Source organism: Alexandromys fortis, unplaced genomic scaffold (assembly GCF_014885135.2).
Source record: "Alexandromys fortis isolate MF-2015 unplaced genomic scaffold, M_Fortis_MF-2015_v1.1 scaffold_41, whole genome shotgun sequence".
NCBI lineage: Eukaryota > Metazoa > Chordata > Mammalia > Rodentia > Cricetidae > Alexandromys > Alexandromys fortis.
Genome location: NW_026067923.1, coordinates 11,708,160 through 11,720,670, shown reverse-complemented (window position 1 = coordinate 11,720,670; position 12,511 = coordinate 11,708,160). Strand labels below are relative to the sequence as shown.

Here is a 12,511-nt window from a genome sequence, read left to right as displayed (position 1 = left end):
GAAAGAAAAGGGAGAAATGATGTAATTATATTATAATCTCAAAAATTAAAAAAAATGGAGCTGCACATTGTCTCCTTATGAGATTACCCTGGCAACTAATAACCAGACAATTTTTAAAAGGCATTTATGTGGCTATGGCTTCAGCATCACGTACAGTGCCTTTCCAGAACAGGGCCTCTGCAATGCTTGCTCCTTACACAGCACAGAGAAACGCCCCGCTGACAGGCTTCTGGGTTCTATCTATTGCCGTTACTTTTCTGTCTCACTGCTCACCTGGTGGGAACTCCAGACATGACTGTAACAGCCTTTGCTAATAAATCTAGAGGACAGTAAGTATTAAAGTTTGTCGTGTTAGTCCAACTACAAGACACAGCCTGTCTTACTATAAAGTCAGCCTGATGACCCTTGAGAGAATGGGGAACAAAGTGTACAAAAACAATGAGCCAAATCTCTACCACTAAGCAAGAGCCAACTGGAAGACTGATAGTTTTGTGATTATAAGATTCTTACATCGTTTCTTAAACTCACGTCGCTTTGGGGTGTTTTTATGTGGTAGTAGTTGCCAAGAAGGGCTTAGTCACTTCTAACTTAGCTGTTCCTGATGTTTGTAAGTCATACCAGACTTGAACCCCAAGGCTTGGGCTATATTAGATGACCTTAGAATAACCTCAGGCACACAGAATAAGCTAACCCCAGCTCTAGTCTTTGGCAGTGTCAACAGAAAGGGAAAAGGCTACCGTGATGGACTTTGAAGTATCATTCAACTCTGGCCTCTTACAGAACAGCTGGGGTCTTGACAAATCCTGGCCTTAGCGAGCATTCTGCATGGTGATGCTCTATCCACAGTCTGGGTTGGGCGAGAGAAGCCACTAGCTTGGTTAATGTTATCATTGTACATAGAGATTCATTTGCTGCTATAATAAGCAAAACGGTTTTGTATTGTGTGTTAGACTCTGTTCAGGTGCTTTACCTATGAATCAGGTGCTCCCTGTAGTCCACTGAGGCGGGTTAAATTATCCCTCTAATAAAATTCTCGAATGCTTATTCCTGTGTGTGTGCACGTGTGTGCGCATGCTTGTGTGAGATATGCATGTGTGCATGTTCACGTGTGGGTGGGCAGGTGTATGTGCACGCGAGTGTGGAGGTCAGCAGTTGATCAGATGTTCTGCTCTGTCACACTCCACTGTATTTTTTAAGACAAGATCTGTCACCAGAATGAGAGCACAGCTGGCTGGCAAGACAGGGCTTCTCCTTGGTGTCACCAGGGTTAGGATCACAGGCACAGGCCACCACACTGTTTGTTTTTTAAGGATGCTTAGAATCAAACGCAGGTCCTCACGCTTGCATGGCGAGTACTCTATTGACTAAGACATTTCCCAGCCCTTTTGAACTGCTCCAATGGGAATGAAATTCACAAACACTTTAATTTTAGGAGAGTCTTAAGCAGGCCTTACCAGGCCTCTAGTAAGGGCTGTTCCCGCCGTTCCGTCGCGTGCCCTACACTGTCGCTCCCCAAATGCAACCTCTTTTAATTCTCCCAGCTACTTTCTGCTGTTTGTCACTTGTTTATTTTTGAACATTTTTAGATTTATTTACTTTACGTGTATGAGTGTTTTGCCTGCGTGCAGGTATGTGTTCTATGTTATGTGCCTGATACCTGTGGAGGCCAGAAGAGGGCGCCAAATCCCCTAGAACTAGACCTACGCATGGTTAGGAGCTACCCTGTGGATGCTGGGAACCAGACGCTGGTCCTCTGCAAGAGCAACAAAGTGTTCTTTTAACCACCGAGCCAATCCCACCCGGTGTGTACGCTGCTGTGTTTCTGTCTCCTGCTTTTGTTTCCAACGTTAGGGTTGGGGAAGCCCTCTCACCAGCTTCTACTCTCTACTTGGGAATTCCTTTTTCTCCCTCTAGGGTTGACTCTCTTGGACCCACGTCTTATCTGTCAGCTTACACGGTTGCTTTTATGGATCACATTTCCAGATGTAATCTCTTAAAATGTGTCCCGAGTCCCTCTTTATAGCCATCCACCTTCACAATAGCCCATAGAGGTTCTGCTAAAGATTCTGGCTGCCGTTCTCAAAACCTCCTAGGACTCTAGGCTTCTGATAGGCTCCTGTCCAGCAGGCCATCAGCAGACATGCAACTGAAGAAAGTCACTCCCGTTTTGTCTAGACATTTCCGGTTTTCAGCATTTGGCTGACCTCTCCTACTTGCCGCCATCTTACATTTGTGTCTTTTACTTTTATTTATTTTTATTTCCTTGATCTCTTTCGGGAGGTTCCCACAGGAAGCATGAATGGCCGCCTCTGCTCATTCTGCCACACTGAATTAGAAGACACTTCATCTTGTTCCCAGATGGATGAAAACTGGGGACAAAGGTTTAATAATGCATTTAAAGCCATGCATGCATGCATGCATGCATCCACACGTGCAGAAGTTGAGCTGGAACTGAGCATTCAGATCACCTTAACGACACCAGGACTAACTGAACTTCCTCATCAGATGACCTTAATACAGTGGGACTGGCTGAACTTCCTCACCAGGACTTAATGTCCACTCCTCAGTAAACACTATGGCAGCCCCAGCAACCTAGGAGACCAGAGAGAATAAGCTGTAGGTGCCCATAGTACTGAACAGTGAGAGGCTACTTCCAGCCTTCAGCACTGAGCCCTCAACCAAAACTGTGTGCTCAGCCACAGCCACCAGAAAGTAATTACATCCTCCATTCTCTGTGCCAAACTTGTTTCAGGTCTGTTATTTGGTGTAAGTGGTCCATAGGTTTTCCTTATTTAGAAGAGATTGGTGCCTCTAGGCTCATGTTGTTCCTAAAAGAAGCAAAAACAAAACAACAAAATTACTAATAAATAAAGGAAGTATTGTGGAAAAATGAGTACATTGTATCATGAACAAAAATAAAATATAACCTTCTGGCTGTTTCCACATGTTCAATAACCTTGTTTTCAGCATCGCCTGAGCTCTGTGATGTCATATCCCCCACAAGCTGGCCATGGTGCGCTCGGGACATGGGGAGGGAAGCAAGCCTGTGCAGGGGAAGGGGGGGGGGATATTCCAGCAGATATGCACCAGACTGCTCCAGCAAAACCGCAGTTAGCACCATGTGCAGGCATAGAGGCCAACTCAGGGCCGGCAGAGGCCAACTTGTGACTCCCGCTCTCAGATAACCCCGAGTCCCAGCTGACGCTGGATTTCCACTTTCAGTTTCTTCTCGATTTTATCAGCAATTCGTCAAACTCCTGTTTCAGCTGCACTCCTCTGTGTGGGAAGCGCTGCGCTAGGCACAGGGTGTACAGCAAAAGAGAAGACCACCGACTGCGGCTCACCTTCTGGTGGAGGAGGAGACTGGCCTGGGAAGGGAAGCAATCTGCCCGGGAGTTCGTGGCCATGCTTTCCGACTTGAGTACCAAATAAACGGGTGAAGCGGGAGGCCGTCGATTTCAGGACCAGAGAGAGATTCTTCTTGCAAACACTAGGTTCCAAAATCTTGGCCCTGGAATCTCATGAAGCTTACTTACAAGATCTAGAGCTTTCCCAACTTTTATTTCTGCCAGTGTCCTGTACGTGACTTCTACCCAGTACAGTAGCGATGTAGCACCGCGCCCCCTACCTTCTGGGTCTGGTACTGCAGCTACAGAATCCCACACACCAGCACTGGGGTGCTCCATCACTTGGAGGCATGACTCACAGGAAAGAGTGTGTTTTACACTGCATCTTTACACATCTGAGTGATATTTACACCACACCGTGTGCGTATGTAATCCACACGTATACTTTCATGTGTTAATATTTGGAATTCTTATCACGGGTAATTCCCAGTTCAGCTGCCCTACTATATTTTGATTTTTAGAAATACTATCCATTCCTTGCTAAAAGAATTCTTTGTTTAGACAACCCTGTGGGTTTTTTTTAAGAAGGAGATTTCAACAGCAAATGAGAAAAAAAATTAGTACCAAATGGAACACGAGAGACTCTGAGTTTCTTTTGGTCGGGGCTGGGAGTAGTCAGGGCTTGTGCGTTTGCAATGCTTGCCACCGGTAGATGTCGATACATATTTATCTTCCTACCTCCCCCCAGGCCAGAGAAAAAGTCTGAGCAGCCCACGTGTGAGGAGCATGATGAGGAGCGCATCAACATCTACTGCCTGAACTGCGAGGTGCCCACCTGCTCCCTGTGCAAAGTGTTCGGCGCTCACAAGGACTGCCAGGTGGCTCCCCTCACCCATGTGTTCCAGAGGCAGAAGGTAGGGACCTCACTTCTCCGCGCCGCCCCTTCTAAGCATCCTGGAGCAACTCCGCGTAGCTGAAACTGGAGCTCAGTAGAAGGCAGGCTTTACGTGGAAGGCCCCACGGGAAGGAGTCCTGTAGTTTCTCTCATACTCAGTTCTCTCCAAGATTGAGGTGGTGGCCAGAGAGGGAGGATGCTAAGGTTTAGAACATGGCACAGAAGGACTGGGTGACTCTCTGTGACCTTTGGTGGTTGCTGAAGATACGTTGTGTTAAGGGGGCTGGTCTAGTGCCAGCTGCTAAAGATGACTCAGAGTTAAACTACAGCCAAGAATTTGATAGTCTTCACTTTCCCCTAGAAGTATTTTGGTTGTTCATCAATACAGTGTTCCCGTGCCCTCACCCACGTTTCTCGCCAACCCCTGGTATGTGAGAGTCACAACCGTGGCACACAGTGACAGAACAGGGCTTGAAGTCTGGGCCTCCTGCTGGCCTCCAAGTCACCTGGGCCATTGCTAAAAGGCACCCTTCGAATGTCCCTCCTCCCAGGGACCGGATCTGGGCCTCCCCATTCTGAGCCTGTGCAGTCTCCTCACCAGCTCAGGGACTCTGCCTTTTGTGGCAGCCGTCTAGAACTCATGAGTCTATGAAGATCAAGGGGTACACGCGTCGGGGTGTCAGTTGCATCTTCCGCTTACAATCACTGATTCCAATTCTGTTTCAAAGGCCAGAGCGGGAATCAGTTTGGAAGCCAGACTCGTGGGACACCTGTCGCAACCAGCAACCTTGATTCTCTTTCGTTGCTGTTGTTTATTTTCAGCTTCATTTTATTAACTTTGATTCCTCCTCTCCTTGCCCCCATGGTCGAGCACGGCACAGCTGTTTGGTATCTACTTTTGACTACTTGCCCAGAGATCCATGGGATGGGCAGAGGGACGGGAAGTAGGACTCCCACACCTTTCTTCTTTGGTCAGCCTAGCTTCACATTCACTATAGGTTTCCATGTTCACTTCCACACGTAGAGACGGCTGCAGGTGGTTGTTGTTGTTTTTGGTATTCTCAAGACAGCGTTTCTCTATGTAATCCTGGCTATCCTGGAACTCGCTTTGTAGACCAGGCTGCCTCAAGCTCACATAGATTCAACTACAGTTTCAAATGCTTGACAACCAGGCTTACTAGGGTTTGGCCTAGACCTCTCCTCTAAGTTCAGGTTCAAATTGGTTGTATGTCTTGCTCAATAACCTGAAGAAGTTCAGGCCTGAGGGCTAGGCTTCCCAAGTCCCCACTCAGTGCGCCTTGTGGCTCCATGTCCTAGCAGGAGGAGGGTAAACAGGAAGAGAAGAATACGTGTTGGGTTAAAAGAACACAAGAATTTTAAAGTTGTAATACCCTTGCCGTGCGTTGGTGGCACACGCCTTTAATCCCAGCACTCGGGAGGCAGAAGCGGGCGGATCTCTGTGAGTTCGAGACCAGCCTGGTCTACAAGAGCTAGTTCCAGGACAGGCTCCAAAACCACAGAGAAACCCTGTCTCGAAAACAAAACAAAACAAAACAAAAATACCCTTGCTAAAGCCAGCCTCATGTTATAGTCTAAGTTTGTGGGACAGTCTATGAACATTTCTGCACTATATTACATAGGAGAATTGCAATATACATGTGCCCAATAGATAAATATTTATTGCATTTATTGCTTAAGTAAAATTAGTCCTGAGCTGCACTAGACAATTCATTCAAGTTCCCAATGTCACATATTTGAGTCTGTCACACTTTCCTAGATACAAACTGTTTAGAATTCTCCAGCTTCAATATACTATTATTGATAGCTTATAAATGTTCTTCGTGTTTTTAACTGAATTCATGAAAACCATGGAACCTTGTCTCACGCAGAGCCAGCATTTGCTTACAGTATCAAGAGGTTCCCAGGTTTTCCACGACGAGCCTCCACCTCAGTCTTTAGATGGGATTAATTACAATTCCTGGGCTTTGTATGAGGAGTGACTTGATTCACATCTAAATTAATAGTGACAGAACATTCCGGCTTTCCGTGGCCATCTTCATCCTCAGACTTGTTTTCTGGGGCCAGACGCCAGAGCAGCACCACTGAGCCACCCTGCCAGCCTAAACAGGAGATGTAGGTCACCAACAGCTTCTGTTCTTGGCCCACAGTGAGAATATGTCTCGTGAGAAATCCACCAGCTTGTTTGTGGGCTTGTTTACTCCTTGGGGATTAAATCCCCCGGAGGATAATGCCGTGACCAGCCCACGATCATCCAGGCTAGGAAACCCCTAATAACTGGAGTCTGTTTTCTCTGCTAGTCGGAACTCAGTGATGGCATCGCTGTGCTTGTGGGAAGCAACGATCGGATCCAGGGAGTGATCAGCGAGCTGGAGGACACCTGTAAAACAATCGAGGTAGGTCAGCCGACTCACAGGGACTCTAAACCAGTCCTAATAGCCCTACAGGCGCGTGGTTGTCTCAGTGGCACACTAGAGACCCCATCACACTGTTCCATTCTTCCCCTATAGAATGGCCTTCTTCCTGGCACTTAAGGGGACTTAGCTCATGGCTTGATGAGGTAGATTCTTATCATAGTTGTTCGGGCAGTAATAACTGTGTGTGCTCTTCCTCAGTCAGCTCCTTTAGAAAGGTTAGCAGCAAGGCCACCAGTTGCCAGCAATGGAAGGGAACACTGTTGCTATTATTTAACAAGATTTCTTGGTGGAAACCCGGAACAGTCTTCGGAAATGCTAACAATGCTTCAGAGAGTCTTGTAAAGGCCTGAGCTGCACAGCTGTGCCCTCATAACAGTCATCATGGGGGACCCCAAGGAGGAGAAAGATCTCCCCAGTTGTGGCTAGCAGGCTGGGGTACTAACCACTCAGCTTCCGGTGCACGGTTCTCATTGCTGCGTGCGAGGCCTCTCTCATGGCCTGTTATTTCCTTCTGTCCCCATTTCCTGAAGATAACTGTTCCGACAGATGCTGGATCTGCCTTCTCATAAAATAGGTATTTTTTATGTATGTGTCTTAGTTACTTATCTATTACTATGAGAGACACCATGACCAAAACAGTTTATAAAAGGAAGCAGTTATCTGGGGGCTTGCTGAGAGTTTCAGAGATAGAGATAGAAAGAAAGAGAGAGAGAAATTGAGACTGGGCCTGGTGTGGGCTTTTGAAACTTCCAAACCTACCCCCGGTGACGCTCCTACTCCAACAAGGTCACACCTTCTAATCGTTGCCAAAATGGTTCTACCACCCAGGGACCAAGCATCCAAATATGTGAGAGCAACCCATCTCAGCCTTTGAGTTTCTCAAATGTTACGGCATCGTGGCTTCTTTGCGTTTTGAACCAAGCATTTTGTTTTTAAGATCCATTTATGTTATTATAAGCATGAAAGGCAACAATCACACTTATTCTGCAGAGCTTACAGGCATGAAGATGCTTAGCACGGTACCTGGTGCAAAGTGTGTGATCTCATTACTTTCCTATTACCAAGGTCAAGTCTATTATTATAAGTTTAAGTCTATGTCCGAGGGGATGGCTTCAAGATTTCATTAGTTATCATTAGTCCATCTTAGATTTACACATCATTAAAATCAATTTCCTTTCTCCTCCACGCTCCTGTTACTGAAAAGATCTCTGGTATGTGGAGATTCGCTTACAGAGGGAATGTTTTCTCCTGGTGAAGAGTGTAAACGATTCGGAAATGGGCAATGGAAAGTGTTTTCTCTCTACTTATTTACAGTGAAGATCAGTCACTAGCCATGAATCAGCATGCCAATATGAGGCTGCTTTGAGTCCGGTGTGTATAAATAGCCTGTTGCCTGTGTTGAACGAGGCAGTCTCTAGCCACCTCCTGGAACCGTGGCGCCTCCCCAGAGATGTCTTTGCGGAGAGGCTGGCTTCCTGTCTGGGATAAAGACGTTAAAAGATGTGTGTAAAGTCCTGTGGACCACTGAAGTCTTGGGTGAGGGAAACAACTTCCCCCTGGCTGTGTTTAGGAAGGACAATAGGTTGCTGGTCACAGAGGTTAGCCAGGGTCTCAGCAGGAAACGACCGTCTCTAGTTACGCTTGAGAACACGCCAAGAAAGTACAGGTTTAAAGCTAATTCAGCAGGAAGGGTTTAGTTGGGGACAGTATGGAGAGCAGCCGAGGTCAGAACCGTCACCCCGCTCTCACTGGTCTCACCATCTAATTCAGCACACTGTTCTAAGTCTTTCCACAGCGCCCTAGAGAAGGGTGTGCTTTCACTCCCGAGTCAGGAAGACAGTGGCTGTATTTAAAGTGTTCATCGTCACACCAGGCTTGGTTACATGCACCTCTAATTCCAGCCTCTTGAGAGCGTGAGACAGAGGGATTAGAAGATCTAGACTAGCCTATATAAAAATAAAATAAAATAAGAATAAAAAGAGGCCGAGGAGAAAGAGTGATTTTCTAGCACACAAAAGCACGGAGTCCAAAGCCCAGTTCCTCGAGGAGAGATTAATCTATCGACACTCACACGTTCATTTCAGCCCTTTGTCTTATTAAGGAAATAAGAATTTTTTAAAGCACCATGAGCATATTGTATAGGATATACAGATTCATACCTGACCATTTTAAATGCCTACATCCATATCTAACCAGTACTTTCATGGGGGGAAATGCTAAAGGACTAGGACCTTTAAGTAGCAGGTCTGGGGTGAGGGGGTTGTTTGTCCTTTATGTGTTTGTGACCAGTTATCACTCAGACTGGCCTTCCTCAGCCTCCTAAATGCTGAGATTAGAGACATAAGCCGTCATGTCTGGAAATTTTCAATGTCTTGCTTATGTATTCCTGCATTTCCCAGCTTTGTGAGTCCCAAATTTTTAATAACTGGTAACACCAGGCAGGAATGAACCAGGCGGGAATGAACAGATGTGGGTCACCAGGCGGGAATAAGCAGATGTGGTCACCAGGTGGGAATGAGCAGATGTGGTCTTGCCAGGTAGAAAGGAGCAAATGTGGTCACACCTGGTGGGAATAAGATGTGTTTACACCAGGCGGGAATGAGCAGAGGTGGTCATACCAGGCAGGAATAAACAGATGTGGTCGCCAGGCGGGAATGAGCAGAGATGGTCACACCAGGCAGGAATGAGCAGATGTGGTCACACCAGGCGGGAATGAGCAGAGGTGGTCACACCAGGCAGGAATAAACAGATGTCACACTAGGTGGGAATGAGCAGACATGGTATGAATAAGCATGGCTCTTTCTTGCCAGTTTAGGTGTTTCAGGTGGAGATGGAGGGGCCGCCTCAGAGCCACATGGAGAGCTTTAACTATAATTCCTATATTCTGTTTTAAAGGGGCTGCGATCAGGCCAACCTCCATCTTGTTCACCTATAACTCAGAAAAGTCCTGATGTCAAGGTTGTCAACAGCAAGCATTATTTAAATGCCGCACGTCACTTAGCTCTCCTCCTCACAGAAGGAATAATACAACAGACTGAGCATCATCTGGGAGACTCCAGAGCCTTGGCTCGTACAGAGCTGTTTTAATAAGGTTGAGGGGGCAGGGGCTGAAGCCCAATCTGTGCATAAAGGTCCAACTTGTTCTTTTCCTAGAAATATTCTGGTCTGTGTTCATGGGACTTCTCCATGTTTTATAACTGGAGCCCTGAATGAATGCTTGGGCTTACTAACCTCATTCTTCTTAAGGTGGTTCTTTGTTCAGTATTATTAACTTGATATCTCTTTTTCTATTTCTTTTTTTGGGAGGGAGAGTGGAAGGGGACTTTGAAGTACTGTATCTCGCGTACAGCTGCATGTCTGCAGAAGTGCCCAGATAAACGCTGGAGGAATGCAGCAGAGACACGAGTGGGTGGCAGAGCCACAGGTGCCCAGCGACAAGTGGCCAGGCTGAGGTTTTATCTTCAGGCTATTTTGGACGCAGAGCTCTGCTCCTTACATGGTGAGAGCAGCAGTTATAGCCACTTCAGAATTTTCCCGTCATTCCTATTGCACAAGCCTAAACTGGGTCTGACGTTTTGTCTTACTTCGGGAGATGACATTCTGAAAGCGGCTGGAAATGGAGCGGGGGATGCTGTAGCCTAAAGAACATCAGACGTTTCTCCAAATTTCTAAGTCACAAAGTCTTGGAGCTGGAGCGTCAGAGAGATACCATCAATTATCCAACCTGGCCTGTCACTAGCATCACAAATTATCTTTTTAAAAACTGTCCCAAGATTAAGTGTTTCCCATAACTTTGAATAGTTGCAGTTCAGTGTTTCCTTTGGAGGAGTTGATGAAGTAGAGATTTGGATCATACATTTAAGTATTCATTTCTCTAAACAAATGAAATGGAAACTTTTTGTGAAGTCAAATATTTATAGATGCAAATTTTTATAGCCATTTTATCATCTTCCAAACCCCTATTTCCTAAGAATTTATTGAATGTCTCATTGTATTAACATAATGCTGGGAAATAGCCATGTCCTAAACATAAAAGATGCCGTGTAGTTGTTGTTTCTCCCTCTGTGGGAGATCTGCCACCCACTCCCAAATAAATACATGAAGACATATTCTTACTTATGAATACCCGGCCTTAGCTTGGCTTGTTTCTAGCCAGTTTTTCTAACTTAATTTAAATTATCCCATTTCTCTTTGACTACGCTTTGCCTCTGGGCATTTTATCTCTCTTTATTCTATATATCTTTCCTTCTTACTCCTAGTTGGCTGGCCCCTGGCTTCCTCCTCTCCTCCTTTTCTCACTCCTCCCTCTTCTCATTCTTCTTTTCTTGAGCCTGGATTTCTCCTCCTATTTATTCTCTCTGCCTGGCAGCTTCACATAGCCCTCTCTCCTGCCTAGCTATTGGGTGTTCATCTCTTCATTAGACCAATCAGGTGTCTTAGACAGGCAAAGTAACACAGCTTCACAGGGTTAAACAAATGCAACATAAAAGTGTGCAACACATCCTTGCATCATTAAGCAAATGTTCCGCAGCATAAATGAGTGTAACATATCTTAAACTAATATTACACAACAACACCGAATTTTGGGAAATGCTTATTCTAATAGAGTATTTAGACAGTTAATCAAATGTGCAACATTAATTTTGTAGAAAAAATAAGTCCTTAGGAAGGAAAACTGAACCAATAAAGATCTGAGCATAAGGATGAGGAGACAGCTCAGCTGGTAAAGGATGTGTCATGTCAGCATGAAGACCCAAGTTTGATACTCACGGAGTGAGACACATGCTTGTAATCATAGTGACGGGGCAGGCAGGGACACATATGTTCTTGGGGCTTGCTAGCCAGACAGCTTAGCATAATCATTGTTTAGGTAAAAGACAGTCTATTATTTTTCCATACAAAGCTTCTTTTTTTTCAACTACTTGTTCAGTTTTAGCAAATGTGTTTGAGGTGTGCTTGTGTGAGTAGTTTCACGGCTGTGTTTGTGTGTTCTTATATGTGTGGGTGTGTGTGTACACATGTGTGCATAGAGGGCTGAGGTCAGTATCGTCAACAATTGCTCTGCCTTATATTCCAAAGCAAGGTCTCTCGCTGAGCCCAGAGTTCACCACTCTGCTTAGTCTGACCAAGCCAGGTTTCTCCAGAGAAGCTGCTTCCACGCGCTGGGGTTACAGACGGGCTGGCATGCCTGCACAGCTTTTACTGGGTTCTGGGGATGCAAACTCTTGTCCTCGTGACTGCGGAACCTTACCCCCACCAAGCCATCTCCACAACCCTGTACATCTTGTTTTGTATTATTTCTGATAATTTATGAAGATGACTAGAAACAAACCTTCTCCATTTTGACATTTCTATAAAGGCTACGGCCAGCTGGTGACTTTAGGTCAGTATTGATGAAGACCTACTTCCACGGGAATAGCTGAGTTCCTGATGTGCTTTTCTTTTCATTTGGGGTTCAGTCTTGGTTAGAAAGAAATATTCCACCTGTCCCCATCTTACCACATCAGTGTGCACAGGACAATCTTCCCTTTATGAGATAATATCTCCTTTATCACATCCATGCTTGGGTCTCCTTGGAACTGGGGTGAATTAAAGTATTGTAGACATGTGTAATTTGTTCTCCTAAGAAGTGAGAATGTGTAACAGCTCTGGAAGATGGGGAAAGAGTCACTGTGCAGCCAGGGCCTTGTCATCAGAAGATACCTCTCTAGTACATCAGAGGCCAGTATCTAGTTCCTTAGAAACAGTTCAGTGGCTAAGCATACACATGCAGATACAAGGTACACACATACTCTCTCTCTCTCTCTCTCTCTCTCTCTCTCTCTCTCTCTCTC

At 45.7% G+C, this 12,511-nt stretch overlaps 1 protein-coding gene across 2 annotated transcripts in view; it reads left to right on the top strand.

Moving 5' to 3' along the window:
• The window catches only part of Trim55 (tripartite motif containing 55), a 39,745-nt gene that overhangs the window by 2,532 nt on the left and 24,702 nt on the right, over positions 1-12,511 (top strand). For both annotated transcript variants that reach the window (XM_050142120.1, XM_050142121.1), the window contains exons 3-4: positions 4,096-4,261; positions 6,561-6,656. In XM_050142120.1, coding sequence (XP_049998077.1) covers positions 4,096-4,261; positions 6,561-6,656 — 262 coding nt within the window. The remainder of the gene's footprint in view (positions 1-4,095; positions 4,262-6,560; positions 6,657-12,511) is intronic.